Genomic DNA, 23,721 nt, shown 5'->3' on the forward strand with positions numbered 1-23,721 from the left:
CTGCTCCCTCTTGTTCTGAGTCAACGCTCTCCTGTCAGTTTGCTTACACCACATTGCCCGAAGATCCCTCTGGGTTTGCGCTCAGGTATTCACACCACGTTGTGTTTGTACTATACGCATGTGCTCTTGCATCAGCGATTGTTTGTGCATGTTTGCTGACGCCTGCTGCATACATGTCTGTCGGCTGTCTGCACACACACGCACACGCACACGCACACACACACACACACGCTGGGTTTATTTTTTGAAGTGGCTGAAAATCTTTTGGCCCAGTGCATCAAAGAGCACTCTGGAGGAGAGGAGAGTATAGAGGCCGAGGTTTAGTTGGAGGCTCCTAATTTGCAAATGCGAGAGCAAGGGATGTGGGTTTTATGTTTTACGCAGCATAATGCTGACGTTCCTTTTAGCTGTGCTTATCTTGCATCCTTAGTTCGGAGCCTTTCTAACCACGCACTCGCCGATAAAGCATATACCTGAGAAGAGAAATGAGATAAGAGCTCACACACGGCACAGGCACAGACTCATGCACACTGGAGGGCCAAAAAAAACATCCACTGTGTTTCTAACTGAGCTTGAAAAAGACCCCTGTACTGCTGGATCATGTCTGGTCCCCGCACACACCAAAGCACATCCACAACAAAGAATAGAAAAAGGCCTTAAAGAACAATAGTGTGAACTGGCCAATTCCATAAAGTAAGAGTCACTACGCTAGTGAAAGCAGGCTGTACTTAAAGTACTCATTTGATGATAGTTTGACTGTATCAGACGGGTTTTTTGATATATTTTAAAAGTTAGGCCACACTGTTGCCGGGCGACAAAACGACCCTACATTACAGTCTTAATGAAATATTAACCCTTTAACACCGAGCGTATCGCAGATGACACAGCGTTTGCGCAAGCACTCCCTGCATTACCGTAATTACACACCAGCAGTTTCTCAAAGGTTATTTCACTCAGAGAATCAGCATCTTTGTCGTCAGAGAGGAGAGAGCGGGAGGAACACCTGTACATACTTTCCATTTGTTTGGCCTGTTTTTGCACATTGAGAGACAAACGGTGGAAAAAAAAAAAAAACATTTCCGTAAATATGCTTCATACTGTTCCAATGTCAAATTACAACTGCAGTCTTTTCCTAAATAAATCATTTTTGTTTTTCTTCGTATTGAATGAATGCACTATTTTAACATGCAGTAAATTGTAAATAACTGCCAGATATTGTAAGTTATTCTGGAAAAATGGACAAAAGCATTCAGTTACAGGACATCCTCTGGTCCTTTTAACGGTTAAAATAAGACAGACATGTCTAAATGTCTAAAACATACACATGCAAGGCCTCAGTGAACTTGTCAGATCAGTCATATGCAGAAATACCGCATGCAATATGTATCCATAATACTGTATACACAGAATATGATGACAGGGATGAGCGCTAATGCCGGCATCGTGTTTTTAAGACACACAGGATTAAGTGCTAGTGACGACTGGCGAGGATTTCATCACTTTTGGATGCAGTGGCGTTTTGTCATGGTTTGACGGAGGATCAGTCCAGCGTGTTTTGAAAAGGCACAGCAAACAGCTCTTTATCAGTGTCCATAAAGGATAGCGTGTGCATGTGTGTGTGTGTGGGAGAGGGAAGAGTAATAGCGGGCTGGCTCACAGTGTTTTCCCTGGTTTATCATGTGACACCATCAGCGGCTATAGCTCAAGCCGAGGCCTATGGAGCAGACGTGCAGGTCAGACACATTCGCCAAAGACGGGGTTTTTTTTGTTGTTATTGGTCCACAAAGAAACAAGCAACCAAGAGAGTGTTACCAAAAACAGCCATGTGCTACATGCTACGCCATGTGCTCTGCTTTGTAGCCAGAGACAAAATCCCAGCCGTCTGTTCTATTCTTTGGAAATACAAAGTGCTGCGTTAATAAAGGCGCGTTACCGCAGGTACTGAGGAGATAATTAAAGGCTTTGAGGAACATGAGCGCAAAGACTTGTCAGATGCCCAACACAGCTTTATCATAATATAAGAGTTTTAGCATATAATAATAGAACACACTTTTCATGATAAATTATTCCTCGTTACACAGTAAACTACCCCGGAGTGTTCAGGCAAAGATTGAGCAAACAATTGATGTAACCCCCAATGGGTTTCACACAAAGGGAGAAGCCAACAGCAGAGCCCCAAGTGCACAAAAAGAAAGTGTTTATGATGACTTACCGGCAGACAGAAAGGGAAACAGGATCCAATCGACAGAAATCCAGACATCAAGAGACACGAGGGGTGAGGCAAAGCTGCAACGACGGGTGCACAGAGACTAAATACACAAATGAACAAGGCACAGGTGAGACTTGTCAGGCAGGTGATCAACACAGGAAGGAAAGTGAACAAAGACAGGAAGTAGAGCAAGGCAACGGCACACTACAAAGTAAAACAGGAAGTGGGATCGACAACACAAAGTGCAGAATGAAGTTAAATATAAATGAAATGCCGAGGAAAGTCTAAATGGGAAAACTTTCTGTCCCAGTGGAAAAAACCCAAAGAGTCACAAAAATTGCTTTTTCTAACTCAAATTGTTTTGTATAATTTGTCACAACTGTTTTTATAACTTCATATTTAAAGAGGCGGATGATGCAGAAATGCCATTATTCTCATTACTTTGGTTCAACTGGCTCATCACGCCGAACTTGATACTGTCAAGTTGAATCAAATGTAATGTTATAATTTAAAATTTTGATTAGGTTGTAGCATAATTATGGCAACAATAAAAAAAAAGGAAAGAAGACAATTAAAAAACTGAATTGCTTTTTTTTTTTGGATGGCAATCAGTGCCGCCTGTGTGTGTTTACTTGGAAACTCTTTGGTGATCTTACACGTTGGTGTTGTTTGTGTTCATTTTCAGTGGAGAACAAAAGCTTTTAGGCCGAATTGCACATCACATCTGTAGCTAAAAGTGCAGCAGGAAGTGTTCTCTTGGGAGTGAGCTGCACTAATATATCACCGGAATTAATTGTGCTGAAACATTCAAATGCAGGCAGAAAGTGACCGCTGTTGTAATAGGCAATAACTCCAGTGATGCTGTGTTTTTTTTTTTTTAAGTTTCAGTGGACCCACTTTGGTGCTTGTCATATGTGACTGCTCACAGATTTTTTTTTTTTTATGAAGCCCTTCCTCCTCCATTCAAAACAGCCCCGTATCTTATGTGTGTGTTCACAAATTGGCTCATATCACCTTTATCGCTCCACATCGGGGCCCCCCCAAACCCCCCACCCACCCCATTCGCTCTAATTTAAACTGAAACACAACTCCTGCACTACGCTCCACTTGACTCCAGTTATTATTATTCGCACGTCTTCACTCTTGAAGATATTCCACTGTTGTGCTCCCCGTGAGTCGCACTCGATAAGAGCTCCCGCTAAACACGCGCATGCAAATGGAATTGCCAAAGATTTTAGGTGGAGCGACGTAAGCGATATAGTTGTTGAAACGCGGGAGGAAATGATGGCGGAACAAAAGTGACGCGAAACAAAGTGGGACGTACCAAAAATGATCATTATTACAATTAACCAGACAAGTGGTTGAATTTAGAATCAGAGGTCATACAAATTGGCATATGACTCATTTGTTTCAATAAACATAACATTTATTTAAACACAACCAAAGTTACAATGTATTTTATCTGTTTATTTGTCAGCACCGCACTTCACAGTCAGTTTTATACCACCTTTGTTTTTGATATCATTATTAACGTTATTTCACCTCAAAATATACAGATTGGAGTCAAGGCAATGACTAACTTTTGAAAAACCTAATAACTTTCGTTTAATGTCCAGAAATTGTCAAGATTAAGATAAGCAATTATTTCAAATGACTCATATATTTCATAAGCCACGTCTTTGTGTGGAAGGAATACTTCACTGATTTGCATTTAGCTTTGTATTATTAGAATAGGGGTCGTATTTTTGAAAACTTGTGCTTCCCAACTTTAGTTTCCCCTGAGTTGATACTTATCTTCATTCTTTTCTCTGTTACACTGTTTACATTCTGGGAGTGAGGTCCCGTCCCTCTATGAGTGGGTCTAAAAAGTGCTAATTGGGCACGTAAAAAAAAAAAAGAATTTAGATATTTCTCGAAATACTACGTAATACAAAGCTAAATGCAAATTGGTAAAGTATTAGTCGTCAAACAAATGTCTGCGACATACATTGTCTCATTTTTGTAGCACTCTTTTTTTTACGTACACCTTACTTTAACAGAGACATACTGCATGCAAGCCCTGCACTTAGAGTATAGACGCCACAGATAGATTACACCCAGAGCGACGCAGAATGAAAGCAGATATAGATTTACATAATAAATCCTCCAACTGCCTCCAGGCTCAGTTTTGATCTCCTACCCGTCATATTCATCATTCCCCAAGTCCTTTGACAAAATATGCATGGCGGTATTTTCATTCTTGACGGTATTACGCTGAACACAGCTCACACCTGTAGTAGGTGCATATCCCTTTTCTTTTCTGCCGTCCGCTGCCGTTTTCACCAGCACCCCGCTCCCTCTCATCCACCCACTAATGCCGCCTTTCTGGACCCCTATTGACTTCAAACGACGAGGCCTATCTTCACTTGTCCTTTCGCACATACCTGCCTCCTCCCAGGAGGATGAATACACACGCTGCATTAATTCATCCACCTCTCTCCGAAATTTCGGCTCTCTTAAGGGACCGAAGGACTTTCAACAGTGGGTCGCTCTGTTTACTTTGCAGTCTCAGGAGGGATATTCCCAATTTAATGGATGAGTGTGGATGTGAGCTGCAGCAGGAGTTTAGATCTCGCCATGCCAAACACGACGCGTGCGTGCGTGTGTGTTATATTTTTCTGTGAGTATAAAAATGAACTGGTAATTGATAATCATGAAGTTAGAGATGCAAATATGTCAATCTGAATCAAGACGTGGGCAACACTGACATAAATTAACCCTTAATGCTCACGTAACACGGATCCGTGCCGCAGGTGCACCCGTGGTAAATTGCAGTGGGAGTAATACACAACTCCTTATATGGACATCACGGGCGGGTGTGTTCATAGGTCACATATTCAGGCTTCTTATGTGGTGTTGAGTCAAAGTTCTCATTCATTTGATATTGCATTTTAGTAGATATACTGTATTATGTGGCAATAATTGTGCAGAAGTCACAAAATTAGACCGTTTTTCTTGACCTGGGACATACAAATATCACAAAGTCAATCCAATTTTAAACATTTTGAGTACTTTCTGCTAGTTGGTGAAATTATTTATTTTTTTCATCAGATTGTCTCGGTTGTGCTGAAAAAAAGGACATAAGACACTCTATATTGCACATTCTTATAGCCTCTGTATATACTGTACATTTAAACACAGTAATGGGAAAAAAGCAGCCAAAATGCTCTGTGATCTAAGGGTTAAATGAAAATACAACATGCATAGCATTTACAATTTAAAAGTTTTTGTTTTTTTAGCTGTGAAATAACGTTACTGATACATTTTCTTTTCAAAATAAAAGCCTGACTTCTTAAATGCTACCGTAAGGGTGTGCATCAGTCTGTATTTGTAGTGTTTCCACATTCTGAGGCTGGTCCTCATCTTAGCGCCGACTGAGCTGAGCAAGAGTCAACTTGAGGTCATCCGTCATAAAACTGGTTTGCGGGCCAAATCCGGCCCCAGGGGCCTTATGTTGCCCGCGTGTGATCTAAACGCACTAAGAAATGTTCGATGACCCGTTTTAATGTTATGAATTGCTGTTACTTGCTTACTGGATCTTAAAAACAGTTGTCAGAGACTCTTTTTTCCTGTTGCGTTTTGCTTCTGAAGTTCATCGCTGCGCTGAAGCACATAAAACATTACGAGGGGAAAAAAAAATTACGCCGGAGCACTGAATGGTAAGCGGACCCTATTGGAAACTGAAGTGTTTATTTTCTTATATTATATCATCATCTCAAAGACCTGCTCACTGAGCTGAAAACAAACAAAAATAGTGTTTTAATGCTTAAGTAAACACGATGACAGACGGACCGTTTGGAAATGATTCAAGTGTCATGAAAGGAAAAATGATAATAGAAATGTCGCGGCCGTTTGTGTTTCAAAGAAAAGTTTCGCTCGATTTTGCTTACACCAGTTTGTAATTGAAATTGAACGCGTGATAAAAAAACTGCACTTCAGTGAACTGAAACAAATCGTTTCCAAGGTTAAAAGTGTTCCCACTGGATCCCGTCAGTGTCATAGGACAACAGTATTTGACAGTGCACGAGATCATGTTGGTGTGTGTGTGTGTGTGTGTGTGTGTGTGCGTGCTTGGGAATGTGTCCCAGAGATGTCGAAAGTGCGCATGTGTTGCTACCTGAGGTTGTTTTTGAGCAAGGCACGCGGTCCGTAGCTTTCATCTCAGTGCAGTGAAGCTAAGCCATTCAAAGCGGGTCTTAAGTTATGCTAAGCTAAACTTTGAGCTCTCTGTATGAAACAACCCCTCAACAACCCCCAACCAACCAACCAACCAACCTTGCCTTGAGCAGTGATAGGATGAAAAATGGATAGAAGCCCCAAAGGAAGGAGGGGGAAGGTCCATCTGTGAGCTGCATTCAAGGACAACAGTGTTATCCATTTTGGAACCGTATGAACCGCGCCAGTGTTGTCGGCGGCGTTTGGAAATGCGGGCATCTGGATGAACTGTGGATACTACTGTTGTCTTGCCAAGCCAACTGTGATGCTGCAGATTAGACGCGAATCATTGACTCCTTGTTTGCACCAGCGTGACTCCTCTTCTTAGGAGAGAGAGAGAGAGAGAGAGCGAGAGAGATAATGAACAAATGTGACTGATTGTTTCTGATCAGTGTTGTGGTGAATTACTGCAGCAACAGGAAGTGTTTTCGCAGCACTCTGGTGCTCATAAAAGCTGCTTTTAATCTGATTTGAAGTTCAGCCCTGAGGTGTTGGGGTTTGACTATGTCTATTAATCTCTGTTTTGATCTTCTTCTTTTTTTTCTCTGCACCTTCTATATTTATATGTTCGCACTAACTATCCCACTGTCGTCGTCTTCTTTTTTTTTTTTCTTCCTGTAGAACCAATTCCACCTGCAGATGTCAGCCCGTGTGCCTCCATCCACCCTGGGCAGCCTGCTGCTGGCCGTCCTGCAGGGAGGACAAGAGGACAGAGACCGAGGGAGCCAGAGGGAAGGGAGCTGGGGAGGAGCAGCTGTGATGTGTCCTGGGTGGGAGGAAGGAGGTGACGGGTTGCTGTCGCACCTGCAGAGACACAATGGTTCTACGTGGCATTTGTGGGACATCATCAACCTGACACACATCACGGGGGGCGGGGAAAGAAGGGGGGAGGCCAGCGAGGAGAGGAGGGAGGATCAGATGGAGGAGGAGGCATTGAAGATTCTCTCCACTCGTTTCCTGCGCTCCCCCTCTCCCATCTCCACCGTTCTCCTCCTGGGCTCTGACCCCGAGTGCCTCTCCTCTGTCCTGCGGGTCGCTCAGCGCCTCAATCCATCACTTCCAGCGCTGCAGTGGATCATGGGATACCCCCTGTCTCCAGATTCGCTGCACACTCTGGGAGGCCCCCTTGGACTGCTAGCCTATGGGGAGGTTGGCCGCAAGCCAATCAGTTTCTACATTCGGGATGCTTTGCAGCTGATTGGCCGAGCAGTCACTGCGGCAACCATGGTGAGGCCGGACTTGGCGCTGGTCCAGAATACGGTGAACTGTTATGACAAGCCAAGCGTCCACGAGCTGCCGTCCTCAGGACAGTATCTTGCCAGGTACGCACACATAGTTTATACGTGGGCTTGTTTCATTTGTGGGGAGTGGAAGGTGGTTTCAGGGAGCCAACCCTTTCACGGTAAGATGTTAAACACTCTCAACACTCATGCACCAAGACTGGGGTCAGTTTGAGTGCTATGCCCTGCAGCCCTTGCACATTTGTCCGAGAAAACTTCTGCAGAGTGGATGATTGAAAAACTTTTTCGCAAAAAAAAAAAAATTCAACATATTGCTTTAGGCAGCATGGGGTTAGCAGTGGTACAGTCAGACTCGGACGATAGCCTTTAAATAGTCTCTCTCTCAATAACCTGCAGCGATCAGTCTAACCCGTTCCTTTTCCAAAAATGACTCAGTCAGAAAAGTACGCACATTTAAATCGATAATGATGCGATATGGCGTTAAATATACACTCACAAGCTGCAATTGAATGCCTCGGGTCACGGCGCTGAATGACACCGAATTTGCTGCCGCCCTTGTCTGTCCTCTGCGCCATCGGGTGGCAACTTTCAAGTCATGCTGTCACGCTCGAGGGTGGGGAGGAGGTTTTGTATGTGGCATAGTGTCGACACCATGGGAGTTTTATCTGTTTCTTCTTGCAGCTTCTGAAGTGGTCCGTCAAGGTGCGTTCTCTGATACGATAAAGCTTGAAATACATCTTAAACGTTTTTACTTAAAGGCTAAAAAAAGTGAAACCCTCACATTTGTTGACTCACCCTGCGATATGCGACGGCAGCAAACGTGGCATTAACCCATTCAAAAAAAAAATATGGCGTATTTCTTTTCTGCCAGTTCGCATGGATATTTTCTTACTCCGAGAGGGTCTGTGGTTTAAAACGGGGCCCACGGCAAATATTAAACGCACGCGGTGCCTGCCAGCTGAGCATTATCATTACCAACACCCACGTAATCACAAGCTGAATTCTTCCTCCTCCTGCAGTTTTACTTGAGCTCTGGGATGCCAGAAACCGTTTGGCATGAAGGGCCAGCGGCTAAAACAAGCGGATGGGGAGTTGCTTTTGAAAGCAATATTATTTGACATTCACTATTACTGTTAAAAACCCGTTTATTACGTTTAATGTAATTAAATTTTTTTTAGCCACGCCAGCAAAGTGGATTTATGGGACGACGGTGTCGTACCTGTCAGTCAGGCCACCACTTTCAAGAAGACATGTTCCAACAGCGACTGGACAAATTGACTTTGAATTGAATACAGACATTCATTTTCCTTAGAGGAATAAACCTTCTATATTGTGCAATCGCCGCGTTGACAGGACTGTGATGAAGTTTTGTTTTTACACACCGATGTGAATTAAAGAGAACGTAGCGCTATTAGGGCTCGTCAAGTTTAAATTGTATCACAGTTTGTATTGCATTTCCAATTTACGTAAGAAAGACATAAATTGATAGTATCAAAGTATCAAACACATACTTTTTGTTACCCGGAGCAAGATAAACAAAAAAAAAGTATTTCTTTTTTTGCTTTGTCTACTCAGTGTTCACTGATGAAATGAAATCAAACGCTGGGCCAAAATGAAAAAAAAAAATATAGCCTCTCAAAACAGAACACGGCACAATGGGATCCTTCAATAATAAACAGCTGACACTGTAACTGGAAAATGTCTTAAAATTGTTCCTCCCACACCTACTAGTTATAAATGCAGCCTTGCGCTTTCACAGACTTCAAATCTGGACACCGGGGGAATGTCACAGTCTTTGTACAGAGCCAATTATGACTCCGTCTACGCTATCAGGATAGACTATTTATATGGAGTCCTCCACGTGTGATGGCAGTGACCTTTGTTCCTGGCCTGCGAGGGCCTGATAAAAGAGGTCATGCCCACCGCACTATTCAAACCGGTGCAGATGTAATTCTTGGCCCCGGCTGTGTGTACTCCCCCGATCCTTATCCCAAACCCCTGCACCAGCCAGACGTGCCGTTGCTTCGGAGCACCCTAACAAAGCTGAAGGAAGTGAGAGACTTCAACATGGAAAAGGCAATTAACAGCTCAATGCCCAAGGGACAGAGCCAGGAAGGCAGGGAGGGAGGGAGGGAGGGAGGGAGGGAGCGAAAGAGAGGATGACTGCAGTTATTAACGAGAGACAATGGTATGAGGAAGCACAAATATGACTATTTTCAGTTCTAACCTATGTGCAATGAGGATAAAACCCAGCCTCCTCTGATTGTTGTTCTTCCAAAAATGTGCAGAATCAAAAAAAAAAAAAGTCCCCGGGCGCTTATCTGGAAAAATATATTAGAGAGAGAGAGATGAAGAAAGTAATCAAAGACAAACAGATACATGAAAGACATGGGGCGTAGGAAACAGCTCAGGAAATGTATGAATAAAATCAAAGTTAAGGGAGGAGAATCTCATGTGGAAAGTGATGGAGGGAGGAGAGAAGAAGAAAGGAGGGAGGGGAACAGAGCGTTGTTATCAGAGAGTGAGATGTGCCAGTCTCACTCGACACAGCTGCCATCCAGATTCCATCTCCCCTGATAAGATTTAAACCACCGCAACAAGCAAGTCTTTTATCATTCCCCACTGAAAAGACAGACAGACAGGCAGACAGGCAGGCAGACAGGCAGACAGAGACAGAGGGAGTAAACTTTCCTCCAAAACTCCAAAGGAGATGGAGCGATAAGCAAATGACGCAAATGCCCCGGGACTCTCTTATGGAGTCATCATTTACGATTCCACTCGGCTGTGTAAACAGGAGCCAGGTATTAGTCTTTTGACTCATCAGCCGGCACTGGCATCCTTTAAAATGCAACCCACTGACTCCATAACTAAAAGTTGATGCTATGTCCCCGCTCTCGCCCTCTCTATTATCTCCCACTCTTGTTTGGGCTTTGTGATTTTTCCGGCTCTGGCCGCAGATGTAAAATAAAGACGATGGTTAATGTTTTTATATACTACGCTGTGGTGGCCAGCTGCAACAACTACTATAGTGTATAAGTCTGGAGTGGGTTGGCTTGATGAATCTGCTGTCTTAGGGATATGATGATTCAGCCGCACTATTACCATGAGTGATTTCAGTGTGAGGCAAACGGCTCGCACTTCTACTTTATGGTCAGAGAGACCGAGGGAGCGGCTGATGAGGAAACATAAGTTAGCGTGGAACGGGACGGGAACGGCTTTCCTACCAAAAGAAGTTTTTAATCAGGTTCTTTTAAATGATGGCGCAAAAATGGGGCTTATGAATTGATATTGTGCTGTTGTCGTAAATCACCGCGCGAAGAAGAATGCGGGCATGGAGCAGAATACACAAATCCCTTTCATGCAGTCCTCTCTATTAATATATTGTTCTGTGTGGGGGCAGAAGCGCTTTGGTCCACGCAGGCTTGGGTTTTGGAGGTGAGGTTAATGACGCTTGTGATCTATTTAGTCCTTTAATTTTGCCTCTGCATTCCCCCACGTTTAATGGCCAAAGTTCTCCGGCAGCCGCTACAGTATATGCTCATCAATACTTACACATCATTTTATAGGAGGAGAGAACGAGGCGATAAAACCAAACGAGAGGAGGAAAAGCTGCGTAAAGGAGCTTCCAGTAACAGGAAGGAAAACAAGCCATTTCCAGCCTTGACCCCAAGACGTCGCCTAATCAACAGGCCCCCGCGCGGTTCAACACACATCGAATGCAGTGATCCCTGTTTTCTTTCACATTTAAACAACCCCTGTGACCTCCTGACCACCCCCAAACACACATATCAAGACGCGATCAAACGGCACACGTGTGGCTTCACCTGACGATGCCGGCGCGATCAAATACAGACCGGAGGCTCAGACGTGCGCTAACAATCCCTGCATGGTTGAAGAGGCCGGGGCAGAATTATGTGCAGGCAGGGATTTCTCCTTCTAATATATTCTACCATAAAGACCAATGCGGGTCACCAGGCAAGTGAGACGAATAGCAATGACTGCCTGTATGGACTCACAGATAGGAGGAGACCCTTTCTGCACTGCATTAACTTTTAATTATGACTTTGTGGGAGATGCAATTACCCATCTGAGACTAGACTTTCTAAAGCTGCACAACCAGACCATGTCTGTCTGCACCAGCATTTAACCTTCTCCCTGCCTTTTTTTTTTTTTTTTTTTTGTCTTTTTCGCTTTCCTTCACAGCAAAAAGTACTGTGGCTTTATTTACAATAAATGACAGTGCAACCTCACAGTCATTGCATGTGTCACTGTGACTCAGCAGTATTTTCCTGATTGTTGAGAGTATTAATGATACGATACTGTATACATTTAGCCTTTTTTTCCAGAAACGGTTATTTATGTGTGATTTTGGAGTGTTTTCATTCATAAATACAGTAGTAATGCGACGCAGTATTGCGATTATTGCGATTTACAGCTACATGTTCCTGCATAAATAGTGTGTTTGTAACTTTACTTTGCTTATGTCATATATTACTGCGGTAGAGTGATATCTTCCTGTATAAATGCTGTCACTTTTGTGTCATAGCCACAATAATATATACAAATTCAGTGTATTTATACAGTCTCTGTCTGTCCTTTTCAGATTTCTCTCCAACACTTCGTTCACTGGAGCCACAGGCCTGATCCAGGTGGACTCCGGTCTCTCTCGGATCCTCTCCTCCCAGCTGTTCCACGTGTGGAGTCTGAAGAGGGGAGCTTTGGGCCAGCCGGCGTGGGTCACCGTGGGCCAGTGGACTCGGGGCCGACTGGAGCTAGAGGGAGGGATCCTGGGGCTGGTGGGAGGATTCGGGAGCAGCCAAGGGCAAGGTCTTGGGGCAGGCGTGAGAGGAGGCGATGGCCAGGGCGACAGTAACGCCGGAGGACGCTGGAGACCGGGACTGTCCGTCGAGGGACACCGCCTGCGCGTGGTAACGCTGGTGGAACACCCGTTTGTTTTCACGCGCGAGGTGGACGAGGATGGACTGTGTCCAGCTGGTCAGCTCTGTCTGGACCCCAGAACCAACCGGTCTGACGTCATCAACAGCCTCTTCAACCAGCTGCACAACCCGAACGCTACAACTGCAGACTGGGAGGGCATCGGTGAGTTTCCATTCGATATTTCTCCTTAGGACGCTGTGGTGAGTTTTATGTAAATGTCTAAGCTTCCACTGCAAAGAATATATCTTTGTTTATGTCATTATTTTATCACTGGCCACATCTGTGCAGCTTCTCCCCAAGCCTGGAGTTTTGATATGAAATCAATAAGGGATCATGTTTTATATCAAGACAAATCTGAAAGGCTCATGCTGCATGTTGGCAACAACGGTTCAGAGCTGAGACGGACTGATCATAAACGACAAGACTGCCATTCACTTGGTGCCAGCTCGGCCACTGTCAGCCAAACAAGACAATAACCGTGCATTGTGCATTATTGTTGCACATCCAGGCACTGTGGTAATATGTTAATGGTGATGAGGTTCTTCTGATATTGCAAGTTGGGGAAAAAAAATATCCCCAGGGGATGTTCCAGTTCAGTTTAATAGCATTGTGCTATTTATAATGAACAAAGGATATTAAACGTGTTAAATCAACAAGATCTGTAATACACTACTGTATAGCAATAATTGTCATCATAACACATACTAGGCACAACATAAGTTTAGATGCATTCCTGAACCTGCTTTTTACACCGATACACAAGAATTATTCATTTGACAAGGTAAGGTAAAGCAAGTGAGTTTTTGTTTTTTGATTGAAAGAAATTGATACAGTTCAAGTTGAAAAATGCCCCACTTAAAGGGTAATTCATTTAAATGTAAAATGAGTGACCTTTGCAAGAAAATGGTATGTTTTTCTGTCCAGCCCACGAGTTAATATGACTCCATGTCGCTCTATTCAGGATGCGGAGGTCATTAAAACAGAAGAGATGACATGTGACCGACGAGGACATTTTCCATTCCACATATTTGACAGTCGTGGACTCATTTCCAAAAATGTACCCACCGCACACATTTTGAAAGTGTCACCTTTTTATCCTTTAGACCTGCCGGAGGACCTCAGGAAGTGTTGCTATGGCTACTGCATCGACTTGTTGGAAAAGCTGGCCGAAGACATGGGCTTCACCTTCGACCTCTACATTGTTGGGGACGGGAAGTACGGCGCGTTCAGCGGGACCGGGCGCTGGACGGGGCTGGTCGGGGACCTGCAGAGCGGAGCGGCTGACATGGCGGTCACGTCGTTTTCCATCAATTCGGCCAGGAGTAGAGTCATCGATTTCACCTCGCCCTTCTACTCCACCAGCCTGGGCATCCTGGTAACTCTGCTTACTCTGTCATTCCTTTGTTTGCATTCTTAATGCTTTTCTACAGTGCAAGGCATCTCTTGGAAATATGCAGCGAGTCTGTGGCAGCGTTGCCATTTTTAATCTTACTCTCATTTGTCAAAGTGCCGCCTCTCTCTCCGGCTGACGGCCTCCCAAGTATTATTTGACACTGCGGCCTCCTACTATCTAAATGTGCCGTGTGGAACTATGGGTAATTGTTGTTTTCCATCGTATCATTCCGCCTCTGTTTAGTCTTCGTCCTTTGTCTGAGAAACGGGCTCGCTCAAGCAAAGCTGATGAGGGAGCATCTGTGTGTATACACCAGCAGCTCCCGTCAATGACAAACTCCGTAAATGGCATTTGTTTGTATACAAACGTTACGCTCTGCGGCTTTAATTTCTCCCCTCATGGCCTGCTCACACTGGTAAGGGACAGGAGATCATTAGTTGGGGGAATAATTAGTTTGCCGATTTCTTTGCGGGTATGTTTATTATGAAGGCTCATAATGAGAGCTGTTCTGTATATTTAATCTACATTTCAAGTAGCTATCGTCACCCTCGTATATTCTGCAGTTATTATTTGATTTCTCTCTGCCTGACAAACTGCGTTTCATAATATGATTCAAAAATATTATGACCACTCGAGAAAGCTAATTTCTCGTCCTTACGAACCGATGAATAGCGCAAAATGAAAAACAACGTATGCAATTAAAAAAACAAACAAAATGGCGCCACGGAGTGTTTAAGAGAAGTTGTCTAATCAGAATACTTCACATGCTGCATGTGTGTGATTTGTTGCCTTATTTCTGTCACTCAGAACTTCATGCCGCTGTTTTTATGGTCATTTCATTTAACCTTTTAATGTTTTACTATCTTAACAGAGGTTATTCTATGGTATAGTTATACCTAATCCGTGTGGGCATGTTTCATCCGCGAGTGGCATTGTAGCCTTGGAAATGAAATGCTTCATTTCCGCGGCGTATTATGGTGGCCCTGAAGATCAACACACTGCAGCATTTCAGTAAACACTTCACTATGTCAGTAAATGCTTCAACCGGTCACCCAAACGTTTCTCAAAGAATTACAACTACACAAACAACACTGCACCATTCACTATAACATATAGGTAAGGACAAGCCAAACACAACCGTCATTGGGGAGAAGGTCTCTTTTGAATTGTCATTTGCAGACTTCATCAGGAGACTATGAATGTATAATAAATAGGGCTGTCAAATTATTATTTTTTACGAATTACTCACACAATTTTATGTAATTAATAGTGATTAATCGCGAAAATAATCTTTATTTATATAAAATCATGGAATGAATGTATTTAAATTAATTTCTTTAAACTTTAAACACAGTTTCTCTCCTCTCTTCTACCTAAAAGTCGGTCCTTATTCATTTAAATGATTTAAATGAAATGTTGACAGCCCTAATAATAACAACATAATGTAATGTATAATGCGCCAGTGCTGTTGTGTTTTCTCAGGTGTTGTAGTGTTGTAGTGCACTGACCTCCAGAACCTCTCTCACTCATCAGGTTCGTAGCCGGGATACTGCGGCTCCCATCGGCGCCTTCATGTGGCCTCTCCACTGGTCCATGTGGGTGGGCATCTTTGTCACGCTGCACCTCACCGCGCTCTTCCTCACGCTGTACGAGTGGAACAGCCCCTTTGGCATGACGCCGCACGGCAGGAACCGGCTCCGCGTGTTCTCCTACTCCTCTGCCCTCAACCTCTGCTATGCCATACTCTTTGGACGCACCGTTGCCACCAAGGTAAAGCCGCTGCGATAAATTGACATCATTTAGGACGAGAGGATGTGCAGTATTGGAAAGACTGTATAAAACAGAGAGGGCACACGTTATAGAGGGGGAAAATGGCTTGGAGGAAGATGATGGAGCGAGGTAAAGAAGGTAGGCATTGATGAAGTAGAGAGGTGTGGGAAGGATAATGCACATACTCCCCGTATGAGAGGGGAAAGGGTAAGTGGGCCGACAGAGATTGAAGGAGTTACGACGAGGATGATGGGGATGGATGAAGGGGGGGGGGAAATGGAAGTGAGTTGAGGTCAGCTCCCATAAGTAGTCAGGCGCGAAGTTGAAAACAAGAAGGCAGGGGAAAGAGGGTGGGATGGCGAGAGTGCAAATCGAGAAATGGGCTTCAAAAAGAGGGTAATGGGGAGTCTGACAGAAAGAAGGTGAGGTGAGGTTGAAAGGGTAAGTGGGTAAGCACAGAGGAGAAAAGCCGCAGAATGGAGGTAACATGGAGGTGGGCAGGGAGGCCAAGGGAGTGGGGTCAGCAAAGGTCAGCGTGAGACAGGAGTGTGACGTCAAATGTCTTATATTTATGCAAATGTGAAACAAAAATGAAAATCGCTCGCTTAACTTTCAAAACAGCAGCAGCAAAATAAGAAGGAAGAAAAAAACAGATATCATATTATTTTGATGTAAATGTAGCGTTGCCATAACGGCGTTCTCCAGGAAACACATCAGGTCTGACTGATCTCGACACTTTCACAGTTTGCACATTTCTAATAACGGCATTGGTGGGGGAAACAAATGCGTTTCCCTGCTTTCCTTTCTTTCTCTTCTTGGCAGAAACACGCTGTGCCAGAAATCCATCATTATGATACCTTAGGTTATTTCCTGCAGCACATTCAGAAAAATAGCGAAAAAGTAATTTGCTTAAATTATTCCAGCCTTTACCTGTCCTGCTCAATGAGTGTGTCTCTCCTCACAATACTTCTTTAAGCACATAATCACGCTTTGTCCCTGAGCTGAGCAAATGACTTTAGTGGAACAGAGGCCAAGTAATTAGGCGGACTTTGCCATAATTGCAAGGTCACAGGTTTGATCCTCACAGTCGGGAAGTGTCATCTAACATTTTGTGTTCATTAGCGGCGCCACGACCCGTTACAGTGTCCTTGAGCACCTTTCTGAACCCTATATGCTGCATCACATCAGTCAGATGAGAGGAAGTGGAGCACGCAGCTGCTGTAGCTATAGCTATAGCTAACGTCGAGCTAACGTCCGATGTTACCTGAAACCGCTGGAGTTTCACTACACCGAATTATGTAAACATTCGCTGATTAATGTTTTGTTTTAGTGACTTATTTACTGCCCCGTCTGCCCACAAGCAGAAATATTATAGTTTTTATGGCCTGTCCTGTCCAAACACGAGTATTTCATCTTTTAACAAACATTCGTGGTATTATTTCCCCACAGTGGAGCCCAACAAATATACATAACTGACAATATATAAATAGGTATGACCTCATGAATGAAATGATGGTAAGAAATAATGCATTCGCGCATACAGTGCTTCATTTTACGGAGCCGTAGGTTCATAACAGGCTGCTAAAGTGCAATTCTTTTGTGTTGAGTACATTTTTCTATTCCTATATTTAACGCAGCTTTAGCCGAAGCAACCGAGTGTGTACTTACATCGTGTAAAATAGATCTTACTTCAAATCTGTCAGCTTAAGACAAAAAAAAAAGAAAAGAAGTAGCCAGCTAGTTATACGGACCCGGCTTTTCAAGCTGAAATATTGATCTGAGAATCAACAGTATCTGGGGAACCGAGAACAAAGTCAGCTTCGTGTGTTTGCAGTATTTTTATTTTTTTTTTAAAAAAAGCTTGTAAGCACAAATTGAAAATTTGCTTACCTTCTAAAAACACAGGCCTACACTGGACGACGAAGGACACAGATCGTTATCTTCATCATCTTCTTTCATCATGCCAAAGGAGCACTAATAATAATAAATAAAGGGAAAACAAATGATATATACTGTGTACTAACGTTTATTTAGAAAGACTACATGGAGGGAATGAGTGTTTTTATTTTTAATGTGTCTGCTATCCTCCATTTTCCCTCTTTCAGTTCAACAACAAATTATCCTAAGAGTTCAACACAACCCTCTCAATAATGGGAAACAAACATCTTTGTATAATTAATGTGTCGTTAATCACAAGCCTTTCCAGCGACTGCAAATTCATCTTTCTTCAACTGTTAAGTAGATTTTAATTGGTTGTATATACAGTATTAATGAACTCTAGTCTTCAGGTGGATTCCTGCCTCGAGGCGAGCGATTTCATGGGAAGAGTTTTCTGATTTGGCTCACAGTCTCTCTGTCAGATTTCCTCCCGTCTCATTTGATTGTTTTCACTTAACCCGTGTTCTGCAGTTGAAATCAGACAATGTAAGGAGGAGAGGGAGGTTGAGAGTCCTGGCGTCACAGTGTTCAGATTGTTTGCTCCGTACAAACCTCGGTTATTTAATCTCCTTTTGTTCCTTTTGTTCTTTTTTCACTCCGCAGACTCCGAAATGTTGGACCGGCCGCTTCCTGATGAACCTCTGGGCCATCTTCTGCCTGCTGGTGCTGTCCAGTTACACCGCCAACCTCGCTGCTGTCATGGTTGGGGAGAAGACCTTTGAGCAGGTCTCAGGGATCCACGACGAGAAGGTCGGACTGCACACAAGGACGTGAATTCGAATCTGCATGCACAAACAGAGACACAGCCACATGTTCGCACAGACTAATCTCATACAAGGACGAGCTAATGAGTAAAGAGCGGACTTATTTGTGAAGGATTATCACTTTCCATATCCTTAAACCCTGTTGGGAATTCAGGGCTACATTGAATTTAATACGAGTATTATCATGATGTCTAACCCATCTCTCTCTCTCCCTCTTTTTAATCATCTGTCATGTATCTCATCCGCAGCTACACCACCCTTCCCTGGGCTTTCGTTTTGGCACGGTGAGGGAGAGCAGCGCTGAAGATTACATGAAGAAGAGTTTCCCGGAGATGCACGACTACATGCGGCGCTTCAACCAGCCCACCACCCCAGATGGGGTACATATGTTAAAGTAAGTGCGTGCACACGCCTATGGTCCCAGCTCGCCTCGCCTCGGTGACTTTCAGTGTAGCACAGACTCCATCTGACGCAGTCGCTGGACTGAAATACAGCGGCAGGGTTTGTCACGTTAAATACACCAGACTCCTCTGTTAAATATAGAGATTTTAGACAGTTCCCTGGTAATTGTTGGAGATCAACCCAACGTTTTTAGGAACGTGAAGTCTTTTTAACTGATCTACAGTTCGGCATCGTTCGGCTTGCTCATGCCTCTTCCTGTGACGGCACGGTATCGCTATCGCCTGGTACCAGGTTCTATCGCTAATGGCAATGCAAAATCCTTCAGTAACTTCTCTGTGAAGAGACCTCACATACACTTGGGATTCAATTGCAAATCCAGTCGTACTTAAATTTGGACTTGTTTTTCATGTTGAATGGGTGTAAAAAAAAAAACAAGATTTGCACATTTACAGCCATTAGAGGCTTTTCACAACACTTCCTGATTCACTAGCCATGAAGTCGAAAGTTGAACTTGGATGTCACTTCTAAAAGCCACTCGTTAATTTAGTGCCTGTGTACCAACTCAATACCAAAATCTGCCAACATTTGTCACTTGATGTTTGTATCAATTAACATTTTGGCTGCTCTGATTTTTCTGCTTAGACAGTTTCTTTGTTGCCGTTTCCATTTGTGTCTCAAATGATAGGAGCACGTTCCGTTCAGCCGTTTCCTTTCTTTGACTGTTTTCTTTCTTCACCTTGAGTCATGTTGTCTAACCCATTAGTGGCTGTTTATTTTTTTACGTAGCTCACAGAGATAAAAATCACTGTGTGAGATGCACATACGTAACACTGCATTTGCATTAGTTTTTACTTCATCCAGACTCATTCTGGCACATGCTTAAGTGAGGTGAAAGCATGTGTGTGTGTGTGTAAGAAGGGTTGAGCGTTAGAATGTAATGGTCGCATCAGACGTCAAACATGAATAGAGAGCAGTTGAGAGCCCAAAAGCAATTGGAAGTGCTTAACATAATGCATAAAAACGTAATGGAGATACATCACGGCGCATTAAAAGCACATTTGAGTGATGGGAACGCTTTTCAAAAGGAACATAAAAGTACTTTAAGATAATCGTAAGTTGCCAAAGAATAATGCAGAGGTCTTTAACCTGGTTTTTAAAGGTAGTCCAAAATGAGCCCATTGTATAAGTCATAAGCATGGTTAACATATAAATACTGCTCCCTCATGTAAAGTCAGTTGAGGTGAGACTGGGATTTGACCATTTTATGTGTAGTTTAATGCATATAATTATTCTTTTTTTTTTTTTTTGTTACATTAGTCCAAATATAGAAAAATCCACTATCATAAAACCTGGTTTTGATGACATTAAATCATCATCTTGATTCTCTGATTGTCTGAGCAGTGCAGATATGTCCTAACCTCACACACTTTCTCTACCGACTAAGTAGAAGCAGTTCTTCTTCTCTTTTGTGCCAGTAACTGTAGATGACAGCAACAATTTAAACAATCTCCCTTTGCATTACCAGCGTCAGCTTTTCAGTCTCATCTGTGTGTTTGTTGTCTGGATAATTACACTCGTTATTGTGAATGCTTTTCATTTTTGTCACACATCAGACAAGTAATCACACTTTTGGACGAGGTGCCGCGGTGTCAGCGTGTTCCATCGGGCTTATTAATGTTTCTCGAATCCAGGCTGAAAACACATAAGCGCCGGGTCACTCCTGTTTAATGTGGCGTCACATGGTACTGAGGAGAACCTTTCAATTAAATCTCATTCTGCTGCATCGTGTTTGTCACTTTAGCTCAACACACACGGACACAAAGAATGCATGACGTTAGACATGATCTGAAAGGTCAGTCAGTAGTTTTTGTAAACATAAGGTCGTACTAAAACTGCGATGAACGTATCATTTAAGTGTAAAATACGTACATTTGCAAGTAAAAGTACTTGTAATGCATGTTTTACTCTTTTATAGAGGTTTATAATATTGGATTATCATTACAGTTGATTTTTACGTTTTATTGTTGAATGTGTTGGTTAGTTTTACTTTTAAAAATGATCATTTATCACAATAACTTGTATAGTATAGACTCATACAGACTGAGCACACTGAAAAGGCATTATTACACCTGTAGTTTGTCGACCATGGGGAAAAGTTGCCTTTTTTAACCTTATAACCTTTCATTTCTTAAGTGAGTTTGCAATTATGTAATCTTTAGAGAGAATATCAGTTTGTTGTTGTTGTTGTTAACAATAACATACAGATGAATACATTAACTATGTTACTGTGCTGTTAGCCTGCAGAGGTGACCTCCCTGATGCTGAAACATCTGTGTCTAATCAGGAGGAAAATTTGTTTTTAATGGGAGTATTTCTTTAATCATCATATTTATCAGATTATATCTTGTGTGCATAAGACCTATATGTTGTGTGCACTACATTTAAAAAGACAACCCTTTCTGGGACGTAAGGGGATCTCTGTACAACACTGCCCCGGAAAATTAAAAGTAGTTTTATACTTTGCAGAGTGCGGACGTGATGTATGAATGAAGAGAACAGATTCATATCCTGGAAAACGTGCTCGGTGCTGCCGCTGTGCTCTCCGTAGACATGGTGCCTACTTAACAGAGCAGCAGCAGAGATGCGGCGATAGTGCATGTGCTGACTTGGTAATTCAAGTGGGGGAGATGCAAAGCGCTTGTTCAGAGAAGGAGGATGGGAACAGAAAAGATGAAGGTGGAGTTTGTTTGCAAGCATGGCAAAGGCAGAAGTGAAGTCACAGCAGTGTAGGGAACCAGACTCAGGCAATAAAATACTATGTTGGCAGAACTATCGACCTCAATACTGCTCTCATATCTTAGAGGGGGGAGAAAATAAATAAAAAATCTTCCTCCTGGAGAGAGAACTCTGGGGGTTACACATGCAGCTGCACACAAAATGTATAGGCTCAGAGGAAATATGCATGCTCAACCACACACCTTAACTTACACTCATACCCACACACCTTCACGTCTAAACAGACACTGTTTTACACACACACACACACACACACGCAGGCTCTTATCCAAGGCCAGGCATCAGAAAACTTCCAACCCGCGTACATCCCAGAAGAACTCTCTGTCCTCTCCCTGCGCCTCATATTTGATAGGTCCACAGAGAAAAACACACTTTCCTGCAGCAGAGCAAAGACTTTGTAAAGTCAACCTTTTGATTAGCCGCAAAACGACCTGCATACGAAGAAGTCTCGCATTAATTTGATGAGTCTGGTTTGTGCTCTCCCGCTTCCCCGACGACAGTGTGTGTGTGTGTGCAAAAGAAAACTAGAAACCTATATTTGTGGGGACATTTAGTCAGGTCCACACGATGTTAAAGGGCTTTTTCAGGGTTAAGACCTAGTTTTAGGGTTGTTTAGGCATTTAGTTCTTATGGTTAAGGTTAAGGTAAGGAGGGAATGCATTATACCAATGACGCTGTCTGCATCTTCGCCTGTCTGTAGTGTGTAGGTGTGTGTTATTGTAATCCAGTGTGTTGCACTTTATATCCCAAAACTTTATCCTCTGGCAAATGTGATCAGCGGCGGCAGTGGCTCCTCGCAGAGGAGCGGTCTATAATTACAGGTCGCTTAGGGTCAATTGGATCGATATGAATGCAATGCGAGAGTCTTCGGCGGTGTATAATGCCTTATCAGGCAGCCACAGAGGCTGCCGGTTTAGTTAATGATGTATGTGTTTACACAGTCTTGGAATACAGTCCGTCCCCCTATATAAATGACAAAGTGGGATGACAGCCCAAAATACAGCGTTCCTGCAGGAGTGTCTGGGAGAATTTGGGGTAAAAAAAACAACAACAACAACAACAAAAAAAAACAAATCTGATTTACAGGTCTTGAATTGCTAATTGTCTGTAATTAATGCCTCTCTCTTCCTGTCGTGACGTGTGTGTGTGTGTGTGTTGGTGTTGAAGGACAGATCCTCCTACCCTGGATGCATTCATCATGGACAAAGCACTGCTGGACTTTGAGGTCTCCATTGACGCAGAGTGCAAGCTGCTCACTGTGGGGAAGCCGTTTGCCATTGAAGGTGCCCACAGCGACACACACGCACACATGTGAAGACTTCACTTATATAGTCGTTCCATGGAGGTGCCACAACAACGCTGAATAAGCCTCTCGACGCCGCACCAGTCCCTCTGTGGTTCTCAGTATAGCTGTTTCTCATACGACTGAAATCACAAGCGGGGAATTCCGCTGCTCAATCAACCTGGTTGTTCAGTCGTGTGATGGGATGAAGCTGTCCACCTGCCTCTGCCTCTGCCCTGCTGCTATATACGTACAAATGCTCCCTCAGGGACCGTATCAAAACGACTTTATTGCTACTTCTTACTTATAAAATTTGAAAGCGGTCCTGCGCCCGCACGTCCCTCGGACATAATACAGGTTTATGTGTCCACGCGGTCTCTGTGATCTTAGGACGGTGGGTGTTTAAATCAAAGCTGAAGACGCGCTTGTTCACTGTGCTGCGTCAGTCGTAAACGGTTTGCTTTGTACTCTCTGACGCCGTTTTAGTGCGTCTGTAATATGTATATATAGAGCACTGTATGTAGATAGAAAGCGCTATACAAATACATGTATTATTATTATTATTATTATTATTATTATTATTAAGACATCCCCACTGTGATCGAGTTCACACACTAGCAGCTCTAACGAAATACACAAACAAAAAAAAGGAAGCGTCCTAATACCTGCACAGACTTGATAACTGTACAAATCCACAGGCCCTCGTCTTCCGTGCATCACAGTCAAACACCCTC

General features: G+C 43.3%; 1 protein-coding gene across 1 annotated transcript in view; it reads left to right on the forward strand.

Moving 5' to 3' along the window:
* The window catches only part of LOC122783311 (glutamate receptor ionotropic, NMDA 3B-like), a 67,269-nt gene that overhangs the window by 30,653 nt on the left and 12,895 nt on the right, over positions 1-23,721 (forward strand). The window contains exons 2-8 of the mRNA XM_044048032.1: positions 7,085-7,785; positions 12,308-12,804; positions 13,746-14,017; positions 15,569-15,805; positions 18,347-18,493; positions 18,756-18,901; positions 22,873-22,988. Coding sequence (XP_043903967.1) covers positions 7,085-7,785; positions 12,308-12,804; positions 13,746-14,017; positions 15,569-15,805; positions 18,347-18,493; positions 18,756-18,901; positions 22,873-22,988 — 2,116 coding nt within the window. The remainder of the gene's footprint in view (positions 1-7,084; positions 7,786-12,307; positions 12,805-13,745; positions 14,018-15,568; positions 15,806-18,346; positions 18,494-18,755; positions 18,902-22,872; positions 22,989-23,721) is intronic.

This window comes from Solea senegalensis, linkage group LG16 (assembly GCF_019176455.1).
Source record: "Solea senegalensis isolate Sse05_10M linkage group LG16, IFAPA_SoseM_1, whole genome shotgun sequence".
Lineage (NCBI taxonomy): Eukaryota > Metazoa > Chordata > Actinopteri > Pleuronectiformes > Soleidae > Solea > Solea senegalensis.